The 25,108-nt window shown below is 38.7% G+C and overlaps 5 protein-coding genes across 5 annotated transcripts; 1 reads left to right on the top strand and 4 right to left on the bottom strand.

Moving 5' to 3' along the window:
- Positions 1-93: 93 nt before the first annotated feature.
- cldn15a (claudin 15a) lies at positions 94-3,607 on the bottom strand. Its single transcript, XM_056369472.1, has 5 exons — positions 2,937-3,607; positions 2,544-2,708; positions 2,271-2,352; positions 2,060-2,167; positions 94-845 (listed from the first exon to the last, which is right to left on the bottom strand). The coding sequence occupies exons 1-5, from the start codon at positions 3,151-3,153 to the stop codon at positions 749-751; spliced, it is 669 nt and encodes a 222-aa protein (XP_056225447.1). The 5' UTR covers positions 3,154-3,607; the 3' UTR covers positions 94-748.
- A 4,389-nt stretch (positions 3,608-7,996) lies between these two features.
- Positions 7,997-10,710, bottom strand: fis1 (fission, mitochondrial 1). The gene is made up of 5 exons (XM_056369237.1): positions 10,571-10,710; positions 10,023-10,155; positions 9,336-9,412; positions 9,014-9,119; positions 7,997-8,889 (listed from the first exon to the last, which is right to left on the bottom strand). Exons 1-5 carry the CDS (start codon positions 10,613-10,615, stop codon positions 8,786-8,788), a joined length of 465 nt encoding a protein of 154 aa, XP_056225212.1. The 5' UTR covers positions 10,616-10,710; the 3' UTR covers positions 7,997-8,785.
- A 77-nt stretch (positions 10,711-10,787) lies between these two features.
- zgc:103586 lies at positions 10,788-13,108 on the bottom strand. Its single transcript, XM_056369996.1, has 5 exons — positions 12,921-13,108; positions 12,651-12,767; positions 11,569-11,680; positions 11,425-11,482; positions 10,788-10,985 (listed from the first exon to the last, which is right to left on the bottom strand). Exons 1-5 carry the CDS (start codon positions 12,925-12,927, stop codon positions 10,875-10,877), a joined length of 405 nt encoding a protein of 134 aa, XP_056225971.1. The 5' UTR covers positions 12,928-13,108; the 3' UTR covers positions 10,788-10,874.
- Positions 13,109-13,270: 162 nt separating this feature from the next.
- On the bottom strand, positions 13,271-17,196 carry LOC130164974 (transmembrane protein 272-like). The gene is made up of 5 exons (XM_056369995.1): positions 15,986-17,196; positions 15,115-15,207; positions 14,549-14,599; positions 14,271-14,474; positions 13,271-14,189 (listed from the first exon to the last, which is right to left on the bottom strand). The coding sequence occupies exons 1-5, from the start codon at positions 15,990-15,992 to the stop codon at positions 13,972-13,974; spliced, it is 573 nt and encodes a 190-aa protein (XP_056225970.1). The 5' UTR covers positions 15,993-17,196; the 3' UTR covers positions 13,271-13,971.
- Positions 17,197-17,555: 359 nt separating this feature from the next.
- Positions 17,556-23,477, top strand: tm4sf5 (transmembrane 4 L six family member 5). Its single transcript, XM_056369994.1, has 5 exons — positions 17,556-17,919; positions 19,294-19,374; positions 19,927-20,069; positions 21,847-22,039; positions 22,943-23,477. Exons 1-5 carry the CDS (start codon positions 17,746-17,748, stop codon positions 22,958-22,960), a joined length of 609 nt encoding a protein of 202 aa, XP_056225969.1. The 5' UTR covers positions 17,556-17,745; the 3' UTR covers positions 22,961-23,477.
- The last annotated feature ends 1,631 nt before the right edge of the window (positions 23,478-25,108 follow it).

A 25,108-nucleotide genomic window follows, 5' to 3' on the forward strand; every position in this document is an offset into this window, starting at 1 on the left:
GCAAATATTGCAGCATTAAGATTGTTTATCTGACAATATTATTGATGGTATTGTTAAAAAAACACCTTTAAAAATAAAAGGTAAAATGGAAATGTTTAGAATAACACATTTTATTGTGTGCAATCATAAAAAACAAACAAACAAACAAACAAAATACCATCAAAACAAAGATAACTTTCTCCTCCACCCTCTTACACAGGTACTATCTATAAAACTGTACAAAACAACAAACACAAACATCTGGATTATTCCAATTTTGACCTTCCCCTTACTAGTGTCTAAAAGTGTGTATGCAGATCATCAAATTACAGAATTTCCTTCAAAATAAGTGACTGTGTGTAAATGTATTTGTGCTAACGTCATCTCACCAATATATATAATATAAATAAAATCACTGCACGCATATAGCATGGTTGTGCATTGAAACAGTGATAAGTAGCTCAGCTTTGTACAACTCTTATAACCTCAATGCTATCATTTCATTTCAATGCTATCATTTTTTATTATTATTATTTTTCAAAAAACACAATTGATAATGTGGTTATATACAGTTCAGTGGTGCTGTGTGACTTCCATCACTTGATGGACACGCAGTCATGGACAAAAAAAAAAAAACATAATCTGAGGTGTGAAAACTGAGCACTAGGACGTGTTAGGTTGCATCAACAAAAAACTGAGGTGATGAAAAAGTTTATCCCTGGATATCTGAAAGGGATTTGAGCATCATAGTTCTGTTTTCATGTCCTGCTCAAACATACGCATTTCGGCCGTAAGTGCTGGCAGCCACGCTTCTGGTCGGAGCAGGTCCAGAGTAAACCGTCCCCCTGGTTTGATAAGCCAAAGGGCTGAAAAAAGAAAAGAAAAAAAGGTTGGTTAAACCAATTTGTCCATTTGGTTTGTCCACAAATCAACCATCTTGAAAGCATGTGATCAGGCTTTTTCACAGCAGACATTTTGACTTGTCGTAGGAGCAAAAGCACAGGTGTCACCTAACACAATGGCTCATTTACATTCAAGTGTCCCAGAGTCAGCATGCACAATACCAAGACCCTAATAATGAAGCTGCTAAATGGCATTGAAACATCATTAACTGTGTTATTTACACTTGTGCTTTTCCTAGTGTCATCCTAGAAAACGGCGTATTTCACAATAAAATTACAAGAAGTTTATGTTCTGTTTTAAGCAAGTTTATCTAATGTTGACTTCCTGTGAAAATTGGTGCAGTCTAGATGTTGTGTTCAGCCTATTTGTCTCAGCACTGTGTATTTGCAGCAGCATCTCTTTTATCAGACCACTGGGGGGCGCCAAACAGAGACATTTTCAAATCTTAAATATGTGGCTTTAACCTTCCTGACACTTGGGGCTTCGTTTCTGACCCAAACGCTGCCTCTCAGACCAAACTCCAAACCCTTCCACCACCAGGTCCCTGTATTTTATTTATAATCATGGACGTCTGTGACTGGTACAGCTGTTTAAAATGGCACGACACAGGTAACCAGGTAACTAATTGGTTAATGAAGTCATGACTAATCCCTCACATGCCTCTGATTTATATTCTAATCACCCAACCCTTTTGGTATCGAACTTTATTACAATTTTATCATTGTCATAAACACAGTGTGTTTGGATGGATGAAAAGTTTTCAAGGTTCTCTCAGTTTCTCCTCAACAGGAAAACATTCATCACAGGAATTCACCACATGCTTGTAAATTATATTAGATTTGGCACATGTCACAATTAATTTAGGCAATTTTTTTTTCCACTCCACTACATTCAAAAGAGACTGTCACTTTTTACCTGTTGTGTATGGAGGAGCTAGAGAGCCTTGCAAGTGGTTAGAAAGCAATGCGTTAAGTTACAGATAATTGCAATTAATAAAAAACATCTGTTAATTGTCAGATTGAATTATCAACTGGCAACAAAAAAACAACAACAAAAATCAATTTAAAACAAAATGTTTGGCAGATTCTTCTCAGCTCCGTACAAAAGTGACGCCATGTTGTCTTATTATTTGGCAGACAGAGACAAAGAGGGATCAAACTGTTTAAACTGAACTTACTATTTTTCCTCTGTGCCAAATTTGCAGGAGCAGGTGAGACAGGCTCCTCCTGCGATGGCGAGCACAGCGGAGCACCAGCCGATGTAAAGCCCTTCTCCAATTTCATACCTGCGACACACAGCGGAGTGCAGTCAGCCGACACTCGGCAGCAGCTTCACTTTAGGCCTTAAAAGTCATCCCATCCCCTCTTCTCCACCTTCCTCTGTCTTACCTTATCCCGGGGTAGAAAGGGTCGAAGAATTCCTGAGTGATGTTGAAGGCGTACCAGGACACTGCGATCATTGTGCACACACCTTTTCATAGAAAAAAGAGTAGAGAACAAATATTCTTTAATCATTGAGAAACCATTGAGGAAGTTGCCAGATACGTTTACACAAGTCTGAAAGAAGCAAACCAAGGGGAAATCTATGGAGGATTGAACTTCCTTTATCCACTGTATTTACAAGGTAGTGTATTATCATTTTTGGGTGCATCTTTTTGTTACCTTGAAGCATGAAAAAGACTCCAGCGGTGCCAGCAATCCTCCCTTTCAGGACATAGTTCTCCCCTCCTGCCTTCGAACACTGTAGTCCTATCATGGCCGCCACCAGTCCAAAGGTGCCCAACACTATGGAAGTGATCATCAAGGCACGAGAAGCCTGGATGTAACCTGGAGATGGTTTGGAAATAAACAAGCAGCCACTGAATTCATCATCTTTTTTAAAAAAATCTTTAACAGATGCTTCTCAAGAGTTTTTTTCTCTAATGTTTTCATTTTTTTCCCAAGTTAAAATGATCTATGATTGATGTTTTGTGGATCATCACTTTAAAAAAAAAATGTTAAATTGAACAATAAAAATGATTTATTCCATTTTTTTCCTCCTTCCTGTCAACATACCACTCAAAGCGAGCAGTGAAGGGAACTCTCTGCAGTTATGAACCCCGGTCGAATCCGTCGCACATGACATCCACAAGTTTTCATAAATGGTGGAGGTGGTGATGACGTTCCCGTCGACGGTGGAGGTCCTCCAGTAACGGTTGGGCAGGGTGACCCCCACCATCACCCATCCGATGAACCCCATAACTAAGGCCACTACTTCCACAATCGGATCCATTCCTCCCCCTCCTTGGTGCCGCAGTCGAACAGAAGTATATCCAGATCTCAAATCTTATGATTCAACACAACTTGTTATAAAAGTCAGAACCTCTAATTTCGTTGAGTGTGTGTGTGTGTGTGTGTGTGTGTGTATGTGTGTGTGTGTGAGCGAGAGAGAGAGAGAGAGTGTGGTGTCTGTTCTGCCACTGTGAGATGTGTTCAGCTCAGCAGATATATATAATCATTAAATGACTTGCTTTCTCTCCTCCCCCCTCTCCTCTCACACTTTTTTTTTTCTTTTTTCTTTTGCATTTTACACCCCTGAAACTGAGCAGGTGTTTATCAGTTCACTCAGGGTCCAATGGTCATCTGTCGCTCTTAATGACACTAGACTGTTGACGCTTTCAGGAATGTTTATAAGACATATTCAACCAAATTTTGTTTTTATTTGTTTTTTTGTTTGTCACATTTGATCTGGTTTATGAGCAGATTTTAAAAAATCAAATGTTATTATCAGTTTATGAAAAGTTTTGTGTGCTTTCTGAGAAATGTCGATATTTGTTTTGATTTATATGCAAAGTTACACACTGAAGTGGCATTAAACATAGTACCTACTTTTTTTTTTTTTTTTTATATAATCAACCGCAAATTGTGAGTTTTATTGTTTTGGTTTGAATGTCTCAAGGCCAGAAGACACAAGGTCACAATAACTCAGCGTCACGCCCAGCATTTTATAACATTTGAAGAGATGTCACCTGCTAACTGGTTTGATTTAAAGGACAAAAGTCAGAGAAACAGACAAATAAGGTCTGAAGTTACTCGGTCTCTCTCCTGCTTCCGTGTTTGTGTGTCTTCATTAATAATCCTCCTGATAACAGCTGGGTCAGTGTTGCCAAACCCAGGGCACTGTGAGCACACCGAGTTCACCACACTGATAATAGCGAGCTAAGTCTCAACCTGCATTTCAAACAAAAGCCGCCGAGTGTGTGGAGACGAGGGGATTGGACGACCAGCAAACTCATTTGTGTAAAGGTCAAGAATGAGCTTCCAGAAATAGACACACGGTTCAGCAACAATAAACAAACCTGAACCGAGCTGTTCATCAGTTCCTGTAAGGAAGTGAGAGGGGCAAGTGTTTGCAAAAGAAAGACTGATAACTTAAAATCAATGGCAATGACACAGCAATAGTTGTAGGATTTAATCAACTATTATAATCGATAGTTAACATTGAGAAAAGAGGCGACAGCAAATACTCAATACAATAGTGATCCATTCTTCTTCTGTTGTATATTTTGGTGTGTTTTCCCTGAACAGAGAGATACATGAGGAAACATGCTAATAAGGTAATAAGAGTCTGCTGATGCTGTGCAATGATCAATGATGAAATAAAGAGATTACAGTGAATGTCATCATGGAAAAGAACAAAGAGGAGCACATGAAGTATTACCAAAAGGCTTTATCTCATTCACACACTTCTTATCTTGTTGCAAAAAGGATTTAAAATGTAGTTAGATGTGTGTTTTTCAAAGGCACAACAGAAAGTACACAGGGTGATTTTTGATTCAGTAAATTTTGTGTTTCTTCTAAAGATTAAAATATATTAATTTGTGATATTAACAAGTGAGTGGTTTCACATGTTCTTGTTTCTGTTTGAAACAAGTTTCCGTTTTTCTTCTTACTTTTTTAAAACTATTTGTTGTTGGATTTTTTTCTTGAAACCTCAAAGTCCATCTTCTAAATGATTCTATTCTCAGAGAAATACATTTCATTGAAATACATCCAACAGGCTTCTGAGACTTCAGTCTTATTTCTGCTGTTGCAGAGAAAGTCAATCCTGTTCGCAAATACTCATAGAATGTGTGATAAAAATGATTTAACCTTCCTTTTTTCCATCTGTTTATTAAAACAAAGGCAGAAATTCAAATCTCAGTTATTATTAAACTAACTGTCCTGCCTCATCTGTCGCACCTCCATCGGAGATGTTCTGAAAACCAGGTTTTGTCTCACCATAAATGTCTCATTTTATGGCTGAGCTGTTTGCAGAGCTCATTTTTACAGCCCACTTGGCCGAGCGCTGGTTGCTTGTGAGTTTGTGTAGTTAGATGCAAATGTCATGTTGGCTTTGTCTGTCAAAACAAAACTTTATGTGATTTTAAAAAAAAAGAAAAAGTGATACCTGGAAAGAAGCCTGTAACTTTTTTATGTGCTTTCCAGGAAAAAAACGAATTAAAAGGAGGTGGGATGAGCACGTGATGAGGAGAGACAACACGGGAGACTGCACTTAAGAGACAGACACAATTAATAAGATGTGTGTGTGTGTATGTGTGTGTGTGTGTGTGCTGGTTTATTTACAAAAGGAAGATGAGCAATTACTGTTAAAAATTTAAATTGAAGATGCTGTTTTAAGGGATGGGGACTTGGTTAATTTAGATCCAATCAGGGGTCCAGACCTTTATTAAAAACTGTCAGTTCTTAAAGCAGAAACATTGATTTTATTATTCTGCAACTACAGTGCAACTTATGAAATACACATGGTGTGGAAAGTGTGTGTTGAAGATTGTTGTAAGAAAACATTTAAAATGTAATCTAGAATTTGACATTTTGTCTGCAATATCTGTTTTAAAAAGGAAATAAAAGCACAAAACAAAAATCAGTACACACTACACGACACATCATATCATCACACTTTTTAGCTTTAATATCTATTGGATGGATTGACTCAAAATTTGGTTCAGACATTAACGGTCCCCAGAGGATTAATCCTAAAAACTGTGGTCTTCCCCTCACATTTAAATGGACTGCACTTATATGTAAATGGACTGTACTCAAGGTGCTTTACAGTACTTTACTACACATACACACATTCATACACTGATGGAACAGACTGGAGGAGCTGGGGATTGAACCACCGACCTTCTAATTATCGGACGACCTGCTCTACCTCCGAGCCTCAGCTGCCCCAGCGCCATCATCAGGTCGAACAATTGTATATGTTCAGTGCAATACTAAGGTTTGGCTCCATTTTAAACCTGATTCCATGGGGTCATAGGATAACGAGTGTCACACACATCCAGTATATTCAACCCTTTAAAAGATGTTTTTTATTTGCGCTCTCAAAGGCCACCGAATGTTGCTTTTCCCACCTTCCTACCTTCCTCCTATCCTAAAATCCAGAACAAGTGAACAAACATTGCAAAGTGTTTTCCTGTCTATGTCTTCAAGCCCAGATGCTCTGCAAATAAAATCCAAACTGCGATAAGTTCGATAGGAGGACAGGAAGTAGTTAAAGCCGTGATCAAATCTTATGTGCACATTAACTTCATGTAAAAGTGTCACTACCTGCAGTAATATACTGTATGGTGACAGACAATGAACTGTTGTTCTATTGGATTATACAATAACTTTAAATTACTGTCTGATGACATGTATGTTACAGGGTGAAACTTAACCAACGCACCATGTCTCCTGATGTATTCTCTTTCTTCATGGTGATTACACATTAATATCCTTCAGCCATGTGTTAGAACAAGCGGAGAGTCACTGAACATTGGCCCTTGTAACTGAAACTCACTGGAGCTGATCTGAATTACACTGGCTTTGATGAATCATTGATATTTAAGTGTGTTTTGAACTGAAGACAATTCTGACATTAGTTAAAGTTTATACGCTGCTCCTCCCTTTAGATTTTGGATCCATTTTTTTCCGGGGACTTCTACCCACCCTCATGTCTGGTTTCCTCTTTGCGTTCACCCCACTCGAACGCCTCTTTCACACCAAAGAAGATGATTGTTTTCACTGATATGTCCCTGTGGAGTTTCGGTCCCGTCAGGTGGCTTAATGAGTAACAGCCCACTAGGCTGATAACACCGCACACAACCGATAACCTCAATAAGTCTTCCTGTCGTAAAAACGGCGCCGGCGACTTAAATCTACCGTGAGGTCAAGATGTGAGGATGATTGGCGGCGAGTGAACTAGGCCAAGCACGTTTTGGTTCAAACGTGTGCGGCTCGGTCTTCCTGCTAAAGACCCGAACGCTTCGATTATGTTCATAATGTCTTCTCTTCCACAGTTTCCACCAAACTTTCACTGTACGTTTAATAGAGTCAATAAATGATAGTGATAAGAATGGGATTGTATATTGAACTTTGCTTCATCGATAAAAGAATCTTAGGAAAGTGACTCTGATACACGGATCAGGTGCAGGTTTACACAACAGGAAAATTTGTTTCCTGCTCTTTCTCAACAGTTAAAAACACAAGACAAACTTATAATATCCTTTTTATGCAGATGATATAATTTTGTACCCGTTTAGCTCCTTCTTCCTACATCAATATTTAGTTTATAGGAAGCCTTGTGTTCAACTTATATCAAATGTCGATAGAGCATTCACTATATGTGAAATTACCCAACATCATGTCCTGTGCTCACAAGCAGTTTATTACGCTTTAAAAGTACATGATGCAGTTTACCGCTGCACCCTGTGTTTTATCACAGGACATAAATATCATTCATATCACAGTGTATTTTGTGAAAAAGTGGGCTGGTCCTCACGAGACAAGAAACAAAGACAGAACCCACAATCGACACGCTATCATTTTAATTGATAAAGATAACTCTTGATCGGTAACGAAGTACTAATCTGTGTTACTTGTACTTGAGTGTTTTCTTTTCATGCCACTTTGTACTTCTACTCTATGAAATCCCAGAGGGGAAAAAATACATTTTCACTGCGCTACATGTATTTGAAGAATATAAGTAGTTACAAATTATTATCTTAGATACAAAACAAACAGCGTGTGTCTGGTTCTATACTGGGGTAGCTGCCATTGCTTTCACAGCTCAACAATAATTTCCTGAGATCTTCTATCAGTTTGAAATCATTGTTTATTTAACAAGATGGAAAACACAAGTCATTAAATGCAGCACAGATATATGTTTGCAAATGCAAATTACATGACAAAATGTATTAATTTAAATGCACTGCCATCCTTATCTTTAAGTTGTATTCAGAACAAATGAAAAGAAACCTCTTGTCCAAAATAAAAGCAATGCATCTGTTCTCTGGCCTCACAGCAGCAGCAGCTGGACTTACAGTTTCCTAACAGCAGTGTAGCAGAGTCACTGTTACCTCACTGTTCCTTTTGGCATTACAGGCTACACTTCCTACTGCACCAGTAACACTTTCCTTTACAATTCTTTATGTCCAAACTAATGACATTGACACAGTCACAGAACCACAACTGCACTTTGACAAAGATAGTTTTTTTTTTTTTTTTTACAAAATGTAAATTTCAACTTAGGAGGTTTAGGCTGAGGTGCGCACTAACTAATAAATTACATAGAGTTGAGCTGCACCTTATCTATTCTAATTTATTTACATAAGTAATATGAAAGTGCAATGCTATAGTGTGGGACAGAGTAATGTCAAATGTATAGTGACTTTCACCCCTGTTATAATATGAAAACAGGTTAATCACTGGCTTTATCTAAACCCTTTATTAAGCTTCAGTAAATACTCAACTTCAAACCAAAATGTTACATCCTTCAAAAAAACTTTAACAAGCTTTTAACACAAGCTTTAATTTTCTCTGCAGGGGAAAGGTCAGTGTATCAGTCCAGCAAAACAAAGACACGTCGTCTCATGTCCAGGTTAGGATTTGGCAGCTCCCTTTGACACAGCCAGGCCGATGAGTCCCGCTAAGCCGGCCACACCGAGACCGATTCCCCCAACGATCGCCATGCCAACCAAGCCGTCTAGATGACAGTAGGTGAACGTCAGGATGTAGATTTACTCACCACACAAGAAGATCAAATAACACAAATTCTAATATCAAATTACAATTGAGACGTATTCAGAGAGAGCTTTACTCTCTTTTACCTTTCTTTAAAGCCTTGTCGATCAGTTTCTCCAGCTCCAGAGCCTGCTTGTTCCCTGGCTCATTCTTAAGAAGGGTCCGGATGTACTTCAGGGCTTTTTCATATTCCTGGAGGAAGAACAGGAGATGAAAAAGGAAGTACTCTAAGATGTGTATCAATATATAAGGGGGCTGCATTTAAAAAAAATAATTTTTGTTAACTAATGTCTACAAATTAACACAAATGTGTGAAGCTCAATATACACATGACAACAAATGGTTTCAATTAATAAAAATTATACATATTTAACAATGAATTGTCATGAAACTAGGAATGACACTAACTTTGAGTCTGTAGTTGGCCACTGCAAGGTAAAACAAGAAGTCCCGGGAGTCGTCCTTCGATGCCTTTTGAACAAGCTCTACAAGACAAAAATTATATTGATTCAAACTATGAAAACTGTAAACACACAGGCTAATATGTTACAGCAATCCTGACTTGGCAAAACATTTCTGCCATACACTTTGTCTGACAATTTCCTAATAACACCATGTCTGAAATTCAATTGCTTTATTTATATAGTAATAGTAGTATGTAATAGCAGTAGTAGTCAGAGAGCCAGTCATTTTCAATCAGCCTATGTTATCACAATTTATCATAGAATATATCAGAATTGCAGTTTTCGTTGGTTGATATGTCACAAAACTACAGAAATACCAAAAATATGTTTAGTATAATAATAAGTAATTTATACAGTGTAACCTTAAAACATTTGCCCACCATTTTGTTTGTTTTCCAGCTGTAAAATGTCCTTGTAATTGTCACAATTTAAACGACATCTGTCAAAGTTGTTAAATCATATTATAGGTTTATATTAAGAACAATTGTCCTCCAATATATTTGATTTTTTAAACTTCGAAAAACATCAGTATCAGCCTCAATTCTCAAATATGTTGTGAAAATGATACAATGATAATAATAACGATAATAATACTATAATAATAATAAGAACAAATAATGCTTTAACTTACCCTCCAAGAGTGCAATTCCCTTCTTGATATCCTCCGAGTATTTACTCCTGATCAGACACCAAGCATATTCAAACTTTGTTTCTTTGGAGACTGCTCCCTTCACCAGCTCACTGTTGTATTTCTTCTCAAATTTCTGTCATAACAAAAGCAAACATCGTCCAACATGAAACGAGCACAGAGTTGGATTACTGTGTCATTTAACTTACATCATGTGTACAGGAAGCAAGTAAAACCGAAAGATCGTAGTTTGCCGACACTACATTTAAAATATGTTTTCCCTTACAACGTGTTTTTAGCTTTTGTCGTGTATTATTGTATAAGCGAAAACAATAAAAAAAAAACACCGTGACCAGTTTGTCATCATAAACATGATCATTAGCATTAGCTAGCTAAGTGACGCGACAACGTACGCCTCGACACGTCGTATATCATTCAAGTTTCAGCATTTAACAACTAGACAGCTGCTATAAGGACCTCGGTGCGAGTCTCTCTCTGGCTTAATGTGTATGTTTGATGAAAGGAAGAGGTTTAATAAAGTGAAAACTTACTAAAAGGTCTTCAGGAGCTACCACATCACTCAGTACAGCCTCCATGTTTCCGGAAACAGCTTTGGGACCCGCCCACGTTTATCACGTGCTATCACAGTTTGCCACATAATTTATACGTGTTTTGTTGTTTTAAGTCTTTCGTCTCTGTTTAATAATAAAAATAATCATAATATAAAAAACAAAAATAATAATAATGATAATGATAATTAGACACATGTTAAGGGGGGTAAAAAGTTTTATTGCTTATGTGAAGTTCGATATCAACTTTACAGTGTTATATACAATGTCACATGAGGCTTTATTTTTACTTTGCCAGGTGTGCTGGGGAAAAAGCCAGAGGTAACAGTTCACTGAGGCTGGTTTGTTTGTAAGATCCATCTGGCTTGGTTAAGTACACAGTCCAGTCTGATCCAAACTGGTGAAAGAGAGAAATGTACAGATAGCATTGAAGACAGGATTTATATTAGTGACTCTCTGCAGGGTTCACCAAGTTGAATTTAAGACTAAGGAGTTAAGAGTTAGTTTTGCTGCCTTAATCATGTTTTTAATTTTCAATCATTTTAGATAAGACAGAGAGAACAAAGGTAAAAAAAAATAGTTATTGAGTTACTATTATTTAAATTACTGAATTCAGTTCATAAAGTTTTATTAAGATAGCTAGAAGAAGACAAGAAAATCATATTCATACAGAATACCTTGTCTCGAAACGACAATTTAATTTACTGAGCCAAGGCAGACACTCTATAAGGAAGTCATAACATTTTATTAGGCTAGGTTATTATCAATGTCTGACTTGCTTATAAAACACAGTAATCTTTATTTACATTATACTGGTCTTAAAAGAGTTGTCTCACCTCCATAAGAACCTGTCGACATGCTCCACACGGCCCAACAAAACGGTCTTTGATGTCACTACACAAAGGAGAGGATAAATTCATAAGAATATGTGCCATGTGAAGCTCTTAATGTGTCGTCAGTGTCATTATACTGAGTCTCACCACGTCACAGCGATGGCCGTGAACTGTCGGTGTCCTTCCACCACGGCTCTCTGGATGGCTGTCCGCTCAGCGCACACTGTCAGACCGTAGGAGGCGTTCTCCACATTGCAGCCTGAAAACATGGTAATATTTAGACTATTTCACTGTGGAAGAAGAAGAAGTATTCACATCTTTTAAAACTGTCTTTTCCTTCATTTGATAACTTTTATTTTGTGGGCTGAACACTTATTTTTCCTGGTTTAATATATTGTATATATATTTCTTCTCCCTCTTAACAAATAACTTTGTAATTTTTCTGAATGTGTAAATATCGCTTGCTTACTTTATAAAGTAGCAAGAACATCATATAGAAATACTCCATTGCAAGTTAAAATACTCATTATGCTGTTGAATGGCCAGTGTATTATTTATATCAAAATATATCATAATATAATAATTACAAGATAATATAAGATGTAGTTTTATATATAATTAAAGTTTAATAAATTTGAAAAAGATTATAATACTACTGAGAAAGAAGCAGAGTCAACAATTACATATGTGTGGATGTTTGAAGATGGAGTCCCGAGAACATTGGGCAGTACTGTTCTACCTGCAGCCCCTTTGTAGTTATTCCAACCCTTGTACCCTGTGTTGTCAAAGTACAGTCTGTAGCTCAGCCCCACCTGCCTCCCAGTGGAGGTCATATAGCAGCAGGATTCAAACAGCAGAGTGAAACATGGAGGACCATTCAGCCACCACCACCCAAACTGAATCCAAAACAATACCTGCATCCTTAATAAACACTGGCTGGAGAATGCCCAACTTTACTAATCTACCTAAATTACTTGTTTCAACTTTTGATGAAGAGTATATTTAGAGGTGACAACATAAATTCAGTGTAGTGAGACAGAATGATTACAGCACAAACTGTAACCTCCAAAAAGGTCAGAATTTAATCTACACCCCACCAACTCACTGTTATCCAAACTGAACTTTCAAAATGTAGAATTTATTGTAATTGATTGCAGAGCTTCTGTGCACATGTATACAGTGTTGTCCCATCAGTGTTGTGTCTAGAAATATGTGTTTACTGTTATTACCTTTGATTATAGTGCCATCTGCTGTTAGTATGGCAGCACCGACAGGGAACTGACTGTATGGGCAGTATGCCATGTCCCGGGCCTGTAGGCAGCTTGAAACGAGCTCTTTAACCTTATCTGCGCACAACATCAACAACACACGGGATTTAATAAATAAGGTTAGTCAGCGTTAATGATGAGGCAAATCATATGTCAGCTGTAGTAAAACAGGTTTGCAATGTAGAAAAGTTTAGAGACGGAGAGCAGTGTCTGACAGAGAGGTGGACTTGCCTGTCATTGCAAATGGAGACGCAGTTCGCAGTTTTTGGTGACCAGTTTTTGGGCTATGTCACCTTTTGCAGCTGCACCGTAATGTGACCGACAAATGGATGACAGCCCTGTTAATTTTTTACTTTGGTTTTGCGTCAGGAAACCGGGTTTGCTGAAACAACAAGAGCGAAACTAAGCAGGGGATGATTACAGTTGCACGCGCGTTGTTTACTCCCACGCCATTGGCTGGTTGGAAAGCGGCGTCATCGACCAGTTTGGGACTGTAACTGTCTTGATAAGATCGCTGCAGACTTCTGTCCAAACTTTTCGCGAGAAAAGAGGGCTCACAAGACCACAGCAACTTTCAAATAAATAAACTTTAACCGGGATGACTCGTCATAATCCATCATCTCATCGGTGCATGGCTGCGAGTTTGGATAATATTACACCATATGCGAATGTAAATATCAATGTTTATTCACACAATATTTGTATTACACGTATTACACATCTTAAAAAAAAAAATACAGTAAATTTTCGATCAAATATTACATAAAATAAACACATAAAAGGACAAATAATAATATAATAACAATAATAATAATACTTATATGAATAATAATAAAACATCAATAGCCTGTTACAGATTTGCACAACTCCCTGAGGTCAAAACAGTCAACATCTACATAGAATAATACATTAATAAAAGGGGCATCGTAGTTTATTTTGACCTGATCCCACATCCACCATCACTAGAGAACCAAATGTGTATTAATCCACAGATGAAAATAGTCCCAATGATGACAGTCTTTGTTCCTGTTTGAGTACCATTTCCTAAAACCCATAATATATATTACTATATATATATATATATATATTATATATATATATATACTATATATAGTATATTACTAATTACACCACATATACATATATATCCACATCACAAATTACAATACAATAAATGAAAATACAAAACGGTAAAGTAACCGAGCTCCATAATCTAAGTGCATAAAGGAATAAACTTCAACATTTCCTCCCTCACAGATCACAGTTGTGCTCCATCTGTGCCTCAAACATGCCCATAAAAGTCTCTGTTTGTTGGTACAGGCCTTGCCACAACATAACACAGCAGTCCTCTGCAGAGTCTGGCCAGCTCGACCCAAATCACTAAGGTCTCCCACATTGCATTCCAGAAAGCAAATGTGTACAGCGTCTTACTACAGTAAAGACCATCAGCTGCAGTGGGATCATAGTTGGGCTGATAAATTGAAAAGACCCACACATCACCTGTAGGTGCAGGTAAGGGAAAAAAAGAGTGTTTTTTGGGGTTTTCTTTTATTTATAGGTGTTTCAGAATTTTGTCCTTACCTGCCAGGATCCAGGTGTAGATAAACAGGCTTATTAAACACAGCACACAGGCTTTGCAACCCTTGGGGTGCTCCTGTGGCTGAGCTGCGTGGCTTTCACACGGGAGGGTCACAAATGGTATCATTAAGAGAGGTATCAGAGCCAAACCCAACAGGTAGCTGGGTATGTTAGGATGCTGAGGGCAGTCCTTGAAATACACAACACCTGTGGATAGATGGTGGTGAGAGCAGTGTGACAACATGGCAGAGACAATCATCATGAAGGACGAGCATACTGACCAAAGATGACTCGTGTCAGAGTTAGGACAACCCATCCTGCTGTGACTGCAACTAGAGGGGTGAGAAATCCCCCAAAAAACGTCAGATTCAAATTGGATGTTACGCCACTGTTCATATAATATTACACATGAATTTTTCTAAGGATATAATATAAACTGCTCTGAGTGCATGTTATTTTATGGCATATCTCATATATATTTTTATTTATTTATTCGTTGTGTGTTTTTGTAAAGTTTGGAAAATGTTACAACCTTGAAACTTCAAAAAGTTGCCAGTTTTTTTAAGGTACACTCAGCTAAAACTACTGAAGTCTAATAAAACAGCCCTGCAATAAACCCCTCCTTCATTAGGTTACAGTATTTAGTTGTTTTTTTAAACTATTTAAAGTGGTGATTTAATGGTGAGTCAGCATAATGCAATTACAACTCAGTAATACCAAAAACTACAAACTCCACAATGACTATAAAGCTGAAACTGAAGGTAGGATTTATTTCAGGACTGTTGTATTAGACTGCATTAGTTCTGTTGGGTATACACTTGTATTGTATATTATAGTACATACTCACCTGATAGTCTTGGGGGTCTGGGTGATGGAGGTTGAAGTTGAAACCTCCATACGGCTCCCAGAGTTATCCTCACTGGTTGGCCTGTAGATGGGGCTAAAGAGCAAACATATAAACTGGAATTATTGTCTTATCTCTGCACTTTATGAAGTAGTATGTAGTTTCAGTAACACCACATCAGACTAATGGGAGAGTCCTGAAAGATGACGTGTTGTTTTATTGAACACTTTCATCATAAACTGGTGCCTAAACTATTAACGCAGACAGATGAGTCACCTCTACTGTTACTAAAGCTGAAATACAAATACTGAAAGTGAGAACATTCACAAATGTGCAAAAATAAACGCAGCAAACATGTTAAATGGTGTGACTTCACATTGCTAGGAGATCGTTGTTTTCTTATGTTTGTCATTTATTTTCTTCACGATTCCACATATAAAAAATTAATTATTAAACAGCAAGGGAGGGAAGAGACACACCAATCACCCCACCCAATGCTATCTAGGTTGTCCCGTTGATCAGATTGCAGGTATAAGATGATTTATAATGACTATTATAAATGCAATATCAACCAAACCAAACGCCCTTGTTCATTCTCTCATTTTGTTTTCATTTGTAATCCAAAAAGTGAAAATGAAGGCGACATTTTTTGCTGACACTTACAGGCTGGACAAGTTGGTAAAAGTATTACTCCACAATCAAACAGCTTGACACAACTCTGTAAATTAAATGTGCAAATGGTGCACTGCTCATTTAACTCAAGTACTCAATACATTAATATTGCTCAAAAGATTTCTTAAAAGAAATGACTGAACTCCACAGACCACCTGAAACGCCTGCACTTTTTCAAATAATTACACAAGAACACACTTACCTGCCATTGCCTCAGAATAAGCGTCCTCTCCCCGAGTGCTTCCTCAAATGACTTCACTTGTGCACTTCTAGAGGCTTACAGGAACAACTGGGGATTTCTACAAGCTGATGTTTTGATACTGTAGTTGGCATCAAACAGGACGAGCCTGTCAGAGGAATGGCACATCGCACCTTGCTTAAAGTGTACACCAAAGACAGAAAGTGAAACAGGATTTTTATTTACATTCAGATCATTTTGAATTTGCCTTTTCAACTAAGGATGCATTTTAAGGTGTTTCAGCTATTCAGAAAAAAAAAAAGAAAGAAAATTGCGGACATGCCCTCAGAATCCTCAACGAAGTTTTTGTGGTGTAAGACACTAAAACCTGCCAGTGATCAGAAGTGGATGGCTTTTAATTATGTATTGCATATTATATAAACGTATTATCAGTGTCAGTGGGTTTGGCAAATAGGAGCTGACTCCCTGTTTTAAAATATCTGCAGTGTGCAGTGTGCACACATCTTGTTGCCATACCCAAAGCACACAGGAGAATACACACGGCTGGAGAATGAGCTAATCTGTTAATATTGGGTTAATTGATTGACGCGCCCATGTAAGCAAAACTGAAATATTAAAGTATTACTTTTTGTTTTTGGCAAGTACCACCTTAAGGGCCTGATCTGTTTTAGTTTAGTATCTGAGACTTTTGAGGTCCATGAGGATCTGGGGTCGTGGGGCAGTTGTGTGTTTTACCTGGTTGATATCCAGCCTTCGGGGTAAAATAAAAAATGAAAAAAAATAAAAATAAAATAACATTTCCTCCAACACTTGGGTATGATATGTTTATTTCCACACTAGCAGAAGAAGCAGACGAGTTCTGTTATTTTTTTGTAAGCTTGTTTGGATTAATTAATTTGGATGATAACGATAAGACAGCCAATAAATGATAATATTGAATTTTTGCCCAGTTCTGTTCAACACTAAACAGTAATAGGTTCGAGTGCAGATAAACTCTCCAAAGGAGTGGACATATATAACATTCATATTATGTAATGATGGCAGCGTTTTTGTCACATTCCTCATATCTGTAATTCTTTACATGAACCCGATGCAGCGTATGAGCCCAATAATTTACACTCGAGACTCAACTGCTTAGTTAGTTGGTAGACAAAGCTCTCATTAAAACCGTCGACCGTCTGTTGACCAAGCCTTGTCTTATGTTTGCAAAGGCCATAAATAGATCAAACAGACTGATATCATCATCAGCAGGTATCAAAGGGCATCCACCTGCACGACAGAGTCCCCTGGACACACCTCACCCCCTCGTGTTTGAACTTCTATCTCTGTGAGGACACTCACTGATGTAATGCATTCCCCAACCCTTACACTAACCTCAACCATCACAACTAAACTCCTAATTTTGACCTTCACATCAGAGAAAAAAAAAGTTATTTTCTGCCTCGAGGAGTTTCCTCTTTATCTGAGACCAATGAGAAGATACGAGGGTCTGAAATCAGATTGTAGGCGGCCACACCAATACTTGGCCTTTGTTCCCTCTCTCCTTCCTGCTGTAACTGTCACTGGTTGTGTTTGACTCTCACAGTGAGAGGGTGAGCTGTCAGTAGTGAGCTTCTCACGCCGAGGCGCCTCCTTTCGTTTTCGTTGTTTCGCCCACTTTTTTATCGACTTCCCTCTGACTTTAAGAAGGAGGCGAGATCCTCGGCGTGACAGTAGCCAAGAAGAAGGAGCAGTGAATAAGAATATATTAGGTAAAAAAAACCATGTGCTGTACAGGGAAGTGCGCCCGCCTGGTGGGCCTGGTCCTGCTGCCTTCAGCCTTCATCTGCATGATCTCCAACCTGCTGCTGTTCTTCCCCGACGGGAACAGTCTGGAAAATAATCAGATCTCACTCCAGGTCTGGCTCATGGGGGGGCTCATCGGAGGAGGCCTCTTTGTAAGTAATGGATTATGATCTGGTTGGGTGTTTTATTGTTCCTTTTATAGGGTTTTTTTCAGTTGTTTACTCAACCTTGTGTAAACCTGTAAAATGTCATCCGCAGCTTTTACTGAGTATTATTATTTTCAGGGATTAACTGTGGTGTAACAGAATATTTTATTAGATTATTTTTGGTTTCATCTGATTTCGATTCTTAATTTAACTACTGCCCTTTCTTCGTGGTTTAGATTCCTCTAGAATTGTACCTGTGTCAGCGGAGGGTCATTATCTAAAAGTCACGTTGAGCAGTCAAGCAAACTAATGACTCCCAAAACCTCATTTCAAATTAAGATCATTAATTATCTAAACACAAAAGAATATTTCAGGCTGAATTACGGGGAACATGAGTGAACGTATACGCGGTATATGTATATTTTGTAAGATTTCACTTTGAAACAAGCAGATAAAAATAAACTACATTAACTTAGGTACAATTCTACGGCACTTTTCTACTTGAGTATTTGCATTTTATTCAACTTTATATTTCTATTCCACTACAACTCAGAGAGAAATACTTTACTTTTTACTCCGCTACATTCATTTAATTACTTTACATTAATATTGTAGATGATTGGATGAACTATGATGAACTGCTACAGATTCAACTACCCAACATATATAAAATAGATCAAATTAACTCCACCTTGGCCAAATATAAGATTAAAATGCTGCTTACACTTTAATGTATGGGTGATAATGATTAAATAATATGATATGTAATAGTAAATTGTCTGCTTGGAATAGTTTCACTTTGGTCCATTTTTCTGATAACACGAGGAGAACCTTTAAGGAAACTCCGACACCACTAAACGTTAGTAATAAAACCGTCGTCTGACGTTGTTCACCTCATCACCAGGGACAAACACACACAAAGACCTGATTGTGTGAGTTTCCACCCACGCTATCTTGCCATTTTTAGGGTTGACAAGGACAATAAATAATCCAGACATATTAAATCCCATAAATGAATCATAGAGACCTTTGACCCAAGTGGAAGGACACATCTTTACCGCTGCGATATTACAGTTTGGAACAGTGACAGGGCAATTTGTCCTCTCTCTGTTCCCACCTCTATCTACGTGGATGTCACCGCCTGCTGGGACCAGATAGTGAATGCTCGATTCAGGATTCACAAATATTTGCTTTAAGAGATAAGAGAACATATGCACACACACAAATGTAAATGCAAATGTGCAGGTAGACGTGTGCATGTTTTTGCAGGCACAAACGCACATCAAACCTACATTTTAAATACTTTAAAGTAACTCTTTATGCAAACTAAATCCTTTTCTTTCACAAGTGAGGCAACATTTTCTGTTTGCATCTTTCCAGATGCTGTGCCCGAGCTGTTCAGCTATCAGGGCCGGGGGCAAGGGTTGCTGCGGAACAGGTTGCTGTGGCAACCGTTGCCAGGTGAGTAAAGTCATTTGAAAGATTTTAATATACACCTGGTTGTTGAGGCGGGACTGATAATGATGGGTGGTGAGAGGCAAAAGGCGAAGCAGATGTCATATCAAGGACCAAAGGACAAACTAGGATCACGTGTATTTTGTCAGCAATACACCATGTGGACAGCGTACTGTTATAGCATTATATTTACTTAGTTGGTTCGGTGTACTTCCACGTTTTTAAAATAACTTGTTTTGCTCGATATGTTTTGCAGAAGTAGCTAATTCAGTAATTCTACTGTTTTCATGACTGTATTATTTTTAATTAAGACACCACTCGTATCTTATTCAACAAGAATGATGTTTGCAAGTGTGTTTTCTGTCTAGGATCACATCAAGTCAAAGATATTTGTGTGGCCCAGTAACCTGAAAGGGATCCATGGGCCCACATTAGAAATAAAACAGTGACAGGTTGAAAAGAACCAATGGGAAAAGAGCAACTGGAGGAACTGGATAAAGCTTCCAGTTCAAGGGCTAAGTAAAATAATGATGTAATGTGTTCCCGTCTCTCCTCCAGATGTTGAACTCGGTGTTCTCCTCTGCTTTCGGCCTGGTTGGAGCCATCTACTGCACCAGTGTGGCCTCAGCAGGTCTGGCTATCGGACCCAAGTGTGAAGTGGGTAATGGCAACTGGGAATACCCTTTCGAAGACCTCGGCACGTGAGTGTTCCTCACACTATCATATATTTAAGTGTCACTTAATAACTCCTGCTGCTAACAGCGCTGTGGAAAATATTTTCTTCAGACTTGAACAGACAACAAACTCTCAAACATCTCCCTTTGCAGTTCTTCCTTGTTCTCTCAGCTATACTGCTGCGTTTCTGCTCTCCTCTGTTATCTCTCTGTCTCATCTTCTCATCAGCTATACAGCGGTCTCTCAGACTGTGTGTAACTTCCCAATCTTTGTTTGAGAAGCTGATGAGTTTTACCGCACCATTATAGAAACATACAAATGTAATATTCTTAAAAATCCAGCAGGTGGCAGACTGGACCCGCCTTTTCTGTTTGTATCATCTGCAGCTTCAGTTGGAGAATCAGCTGTCTGGGAATTCAGACTAAGCAGCTACTTGTTCTTGTCCTTTCAAAATGTAGTTTTCAAATGTGAAAAACAATAATGTAAAACCTTGGGCCGACTGATAACTGAATTAAAGTCTTTTTTTATCTAGATCGGAGGTTATGTTAAGCAACAGATTGTGGTTATTGGCAGTTGAGAAATATTCAGTCTGATAATTATTTTATCTCTGGGGAACGAGGTTGGCGCCACTGACGCATTTTACAAGCTCGGGCAGGTAAAAGTGAATCAGCTGATAGAAATCCGTCAGGTGACTGGGACATCGGTTAATAAATATGAGCATATTGTTAATGTGTCGGCTATTACTGTCCATGGTGATAGCTGTCTAAAGGGCACCACCCTTTACAAGGAGGGAACCAAGTCGGACGACACAATGCATGGTGGGATGTTAATATATCAACCTCAGCTTGTCCTTCCCTCCAGCAAACCTCAGTTTCCCCTTTTTTGTTCCTGCCTTTCTCTGTGTTTCTCTGCTATGATGATCTCATTTTTACTGTCTTTTTTACTAAGCATGCAGTGAATAGACATTAACTGAAGTTATCCACTTTTTCCCCAACGCCACCAAAACAATAATCGACAGAAAGACAAGAACAATTTCGATCAATTCGGTAATTTATCAAGCAAAAATGCAAAAACATTTGCTCATTCCTGCTTTTTAACTGAGAATTTGTGTTTTTTATCGGTTTTATTTCATTGTAAATTGACTTTTCATCCATGCTGGCTTGAAAGTTAAGTTTCAAAGTAAAGTTAATATTGAAGAAAGTAAATACATATGTGTGGAAAATTAAAGAAATTGCTCAATGTTTTGGTTAACGCATTTATTCGCTTTCTTGCTGAGTGTTCGATGAGAAGATCAATGACACTCTCATGTATGGTAAAAATAAAGCTATAGCTAGCAGCTGGTTAGCCTAGTTTAGCACACTGCTAACGTGGCTATGTCCAAATTAACAAAATCCTCATAATGTGTTATTTTACACTTTGTATTTTCTTTTTTACAGATTAAACAAACAAGCCATAGTTAGGTGTTTCCAGTTATGAGAGTCGTATCAAACTCTTTGGCAAGAAAGTGAAAAAGTGCATTTCCCCAAATGTCAAACGACTCCTTTAATTTTCCACTATTAATCATGTTGCAAGGGTGAATGCAAATTTACTCCTACAGAACTCTTGATATTTCCATCCAGACCTTTTCTCTCACTTCCTCTGCTTTCTATTTTCCATGTGCTTTCTTTCTCCACCCCTCGTTTTTTCCATTTATGTCCTCACTGACACATTTTTCCCCAACTCAGTCATCACAGCTTATTTTCATTAATGCTGTATGTGTGTCCTGTACAATGCTTATGCTCTTACTGTTGCTCTCCTTCGCAGGGGTAACGGCAGCTACCTTGTAAACCAGACCCTGTGGTCGATCTGTGTCTTCCCCAAAAACGCCGTGTTGTGGCACATCGTCCTGTTCTCCATTCTGCTGGCCATGGGCGTGCTGCAGATGGTGCTCTGCGGCCTCCAGGTGGTCAATGGCTGCTTGGGTTGCCTGTGCGGAGACTGTCGTGACAGCAAAGAAGTAGGTGAACAAATCCTGGGGAAAAAAACAAACAAAACCAAGTAAACTGAGATGGGAGAGCAGAAGAGGACACGAGCAATTCTTTCAAATTACACAATGAAATGAGTTTTGAACAGGATTTCTGAGTCCCTGCAGGTCATGAAATCTACACAGAGGATCCTGAGAGGTCATAAAAAGGGGAAGCAATAAAATTTTAAACAATTTTCTCAAACACAGCCACGCCAATGTGAGCCAGCATGTTTTGTACTGATTCTGGTTCTGTTGCTGGAAGTGGGCCAGCTAATTCTTAGTAGCTTCATGTATGACTTAGACTCATAGCAGCTTTGTAGCTTTAGTGCTGTTTTGGTTGCTACTCTGGATTTTATATCAAGTCTGCCACTGATTCAAAACAGGAAAGGGAAAAAGTTTTGACCCTGTGTTGATAGTGTGTGAGCAAGGAAACGAAATAGACTGGCTGTTATGGGATTGTAGCACATCAGTTAGTGAGATTCAGAGGTGTTTGTCGGTGGATTTTGTTACCTTTGAACGGCTAGCTGTTCTCCATTCTGACCAAACCGGCTGTTGGTGTAACTTAAATCCAACATACAGAAAAACAAGAGCGCTTTTCACCCTTTTATAGACTTTACCTTTTCATCGTATTAGATCTGTCGAAAAGGTTTTCTAAAAAAATAAACATGACAGATTACGGTGACTGATCAGGTTCCTCACGTGCACAATAAGGGCAGAATAAGTAAACGAACAGCATTTTGTACACGTGTTGATGATTAAATCAAGGAATCAAAGGAAATGCAGACACATGGAAAACTGTCTACACATTAACGCGATGCTCACATTTATTTACAGCTCTGTCAGTCATCTGAGAGAAAACACGTACTAAACATGTGACTTCTGTCCCCGTTGCAGGATGAAGGTGGATTGTGAAAGGGGAGAAGAAGATCGCTCTGCTGTGACCTGCATTTACAAGGACCAGGTCGCATTTCCTGACGTTCATATTAAGAGATATGTTTCTGTGAAGCAAGTTGAGGAGATCTTTGTGTTACTCCTTGATGCTTTTGTTTCCGTCTTTTTAAAAACACGCCAAAGCCTTAGTCCATTACTGAGTGAATTTTATCCTTGATGATGGTTCGTGTGTGTTGCTCGACTTTCTTTGGTTGAAGTAAATAATCACTGAATTAAATAATTAACTATTTTCAACGGTTTATAGGACAGATAAGGATCAAACTGCAATTGTAAATAATTGTTGCTGTTTGATCTATAGACATAAAACTGTGGATCTGGTGAATGTGAAGACACAATAAGAACTGATTAATGTGAAAAATTATATTAAATGTTATTTACTGTTTTTTAATGATCGGATTTGTGTGTCATGTGAGATTTCTTTTAACTTAAGCTATTTCGGTTCTTTCTGACTGTCAACATTAAAAAACTATTTTCCTGATCATGTGAATTTTATTTTGGTGCACTTTTTTTGTCAATTTGCTTTCCTCACACACACACACACACACACACACACACAACACACACACACACACATGCTAACTGTGTCATTGGCTAACTCTGCTTATTCAGCTGAAGAAGTTCTGCAGAATAACTTTGAGGGTCTCTGTCAATTGCTCACATCACGCTGTGCCATACCAGACAGCCAGCTCTAACAGGATTGTTGTGCGTCCAGACAGTGTCAAAGGTCAGAACGCCCCCTGTGGACACTGTGAGCACTGCAGCTGCACTAACAGTACACAATCTGTACCGGTGCCTGTCAGCATAGGTGCAGGTTAAGCCCATAATCTTTTGTTGCCATGGAGCGGCTTCGTGGTAATTGTTACCTAACTTTCAAGTTAAAAGCCTGTTGCAGAGCTGCACCTAGGTAAATATAGACACAGTCTCTTGAGAGACACCAAATAACCCAAAGCTCTACAGCTCACAGCTAAAGCCAGGCCTCCCTGGCAGGACAGATAAATACATTTAGGCCTGCTTCAGTGGCTTCACTGCCTCATTAATAATGTCTACAGAGCATTTTTCACCCTTCTCTATCAACACCCGCAGCCAGAATGAGGTCTGTGTGTGCAACAGCTGAATCACAATTCCATGTGCTTTGGCTCGGAAACAATAAAATCTGTTCAAGTGAAAATGATTTCAGTGTTCACGTACTTCCAGGACAGGGAGGGGAAATTATGTAGCCGCGGAAATGATAAATAATAATAACAACATGACCTTCTTAGCTGACTGATGGGCCGGTGTTACGCAGCTCTCTTATATAATGCACAGCACAAAGCGAGGAGGGAGCTTTAGTGAGAAGAATTTGGAATAAAAGAACGGTGGGACAAAGGGAGGAAAACGGGAAGGGGGCCCATTCTCAGCCACTTCTCATGCAAATCGTAGCCACTCTAAAAGAATCCAGAGAGGCGAAAAGAAAAAGTGCTATTTAATGGTGAGGTGGACAAACACTGATGTTAGTGCACACATGCTCTGACTGAGACTGAAAAAACAGAGGAAGATTCCCGAAAGACGGAGTGGAGAGGAACAAGAAAGAATACAACGGGTCAAAAAGACAGTTGCTTGAGCACAAAATCCCTCTGTTGTATCCACGTAGAGCACTCATTTAGACCCTGTGGTGAGGCCATTACTTAGAAATGTACCCCTTTCCCAAAAATGAGCCCCTCCTCCCTGCTTTATCCCGTCTTTTCAGGCTTGACTGACATAACAAAGTGGAGGCAGAACATTGAGGCAGAACTGGCCAGTACGGACACTAATGACATTTGGACGGAGCTGGACAACAGTTCAAATGACTCCTGAGCAGGATGATAAGATTATACACTATATGAACCTGCTGCGTGTACAAAAGTGTGTCTGTGCTCCTATTTCACTTTCCTGTCCGTATCTGAAGATCGTCACACCACACCAGCAACCACAGCCTCATTTAAAAGCAACAGTCATGCTGTAACCGGTGACCAACCTCTTGACTCAGACACACATAACTGATAACTCAGCAGTGTCCGCCGCCCAATAATTATGTCAACAACACCGTGAATGACCCAAGCCGAGCCACAGAGTAGACAGCCAGGCACATTC

The sequence above is a fragment of the Seriola aureovittata genome, chromosome 23, assembly GCF_021018895.1.
Source record: "Seriola aureovittata isolate HTS-2021-v1 ecotype China chromosome 23, ASM2101889v1, whole genome shotgun sequence".
Taxonomy (NCBI): Eukaryota; Metazoa; Chordata; class Actinopteri; order Carangiformes; family Carangidae; genus Seriola; species Seriola aureovittata.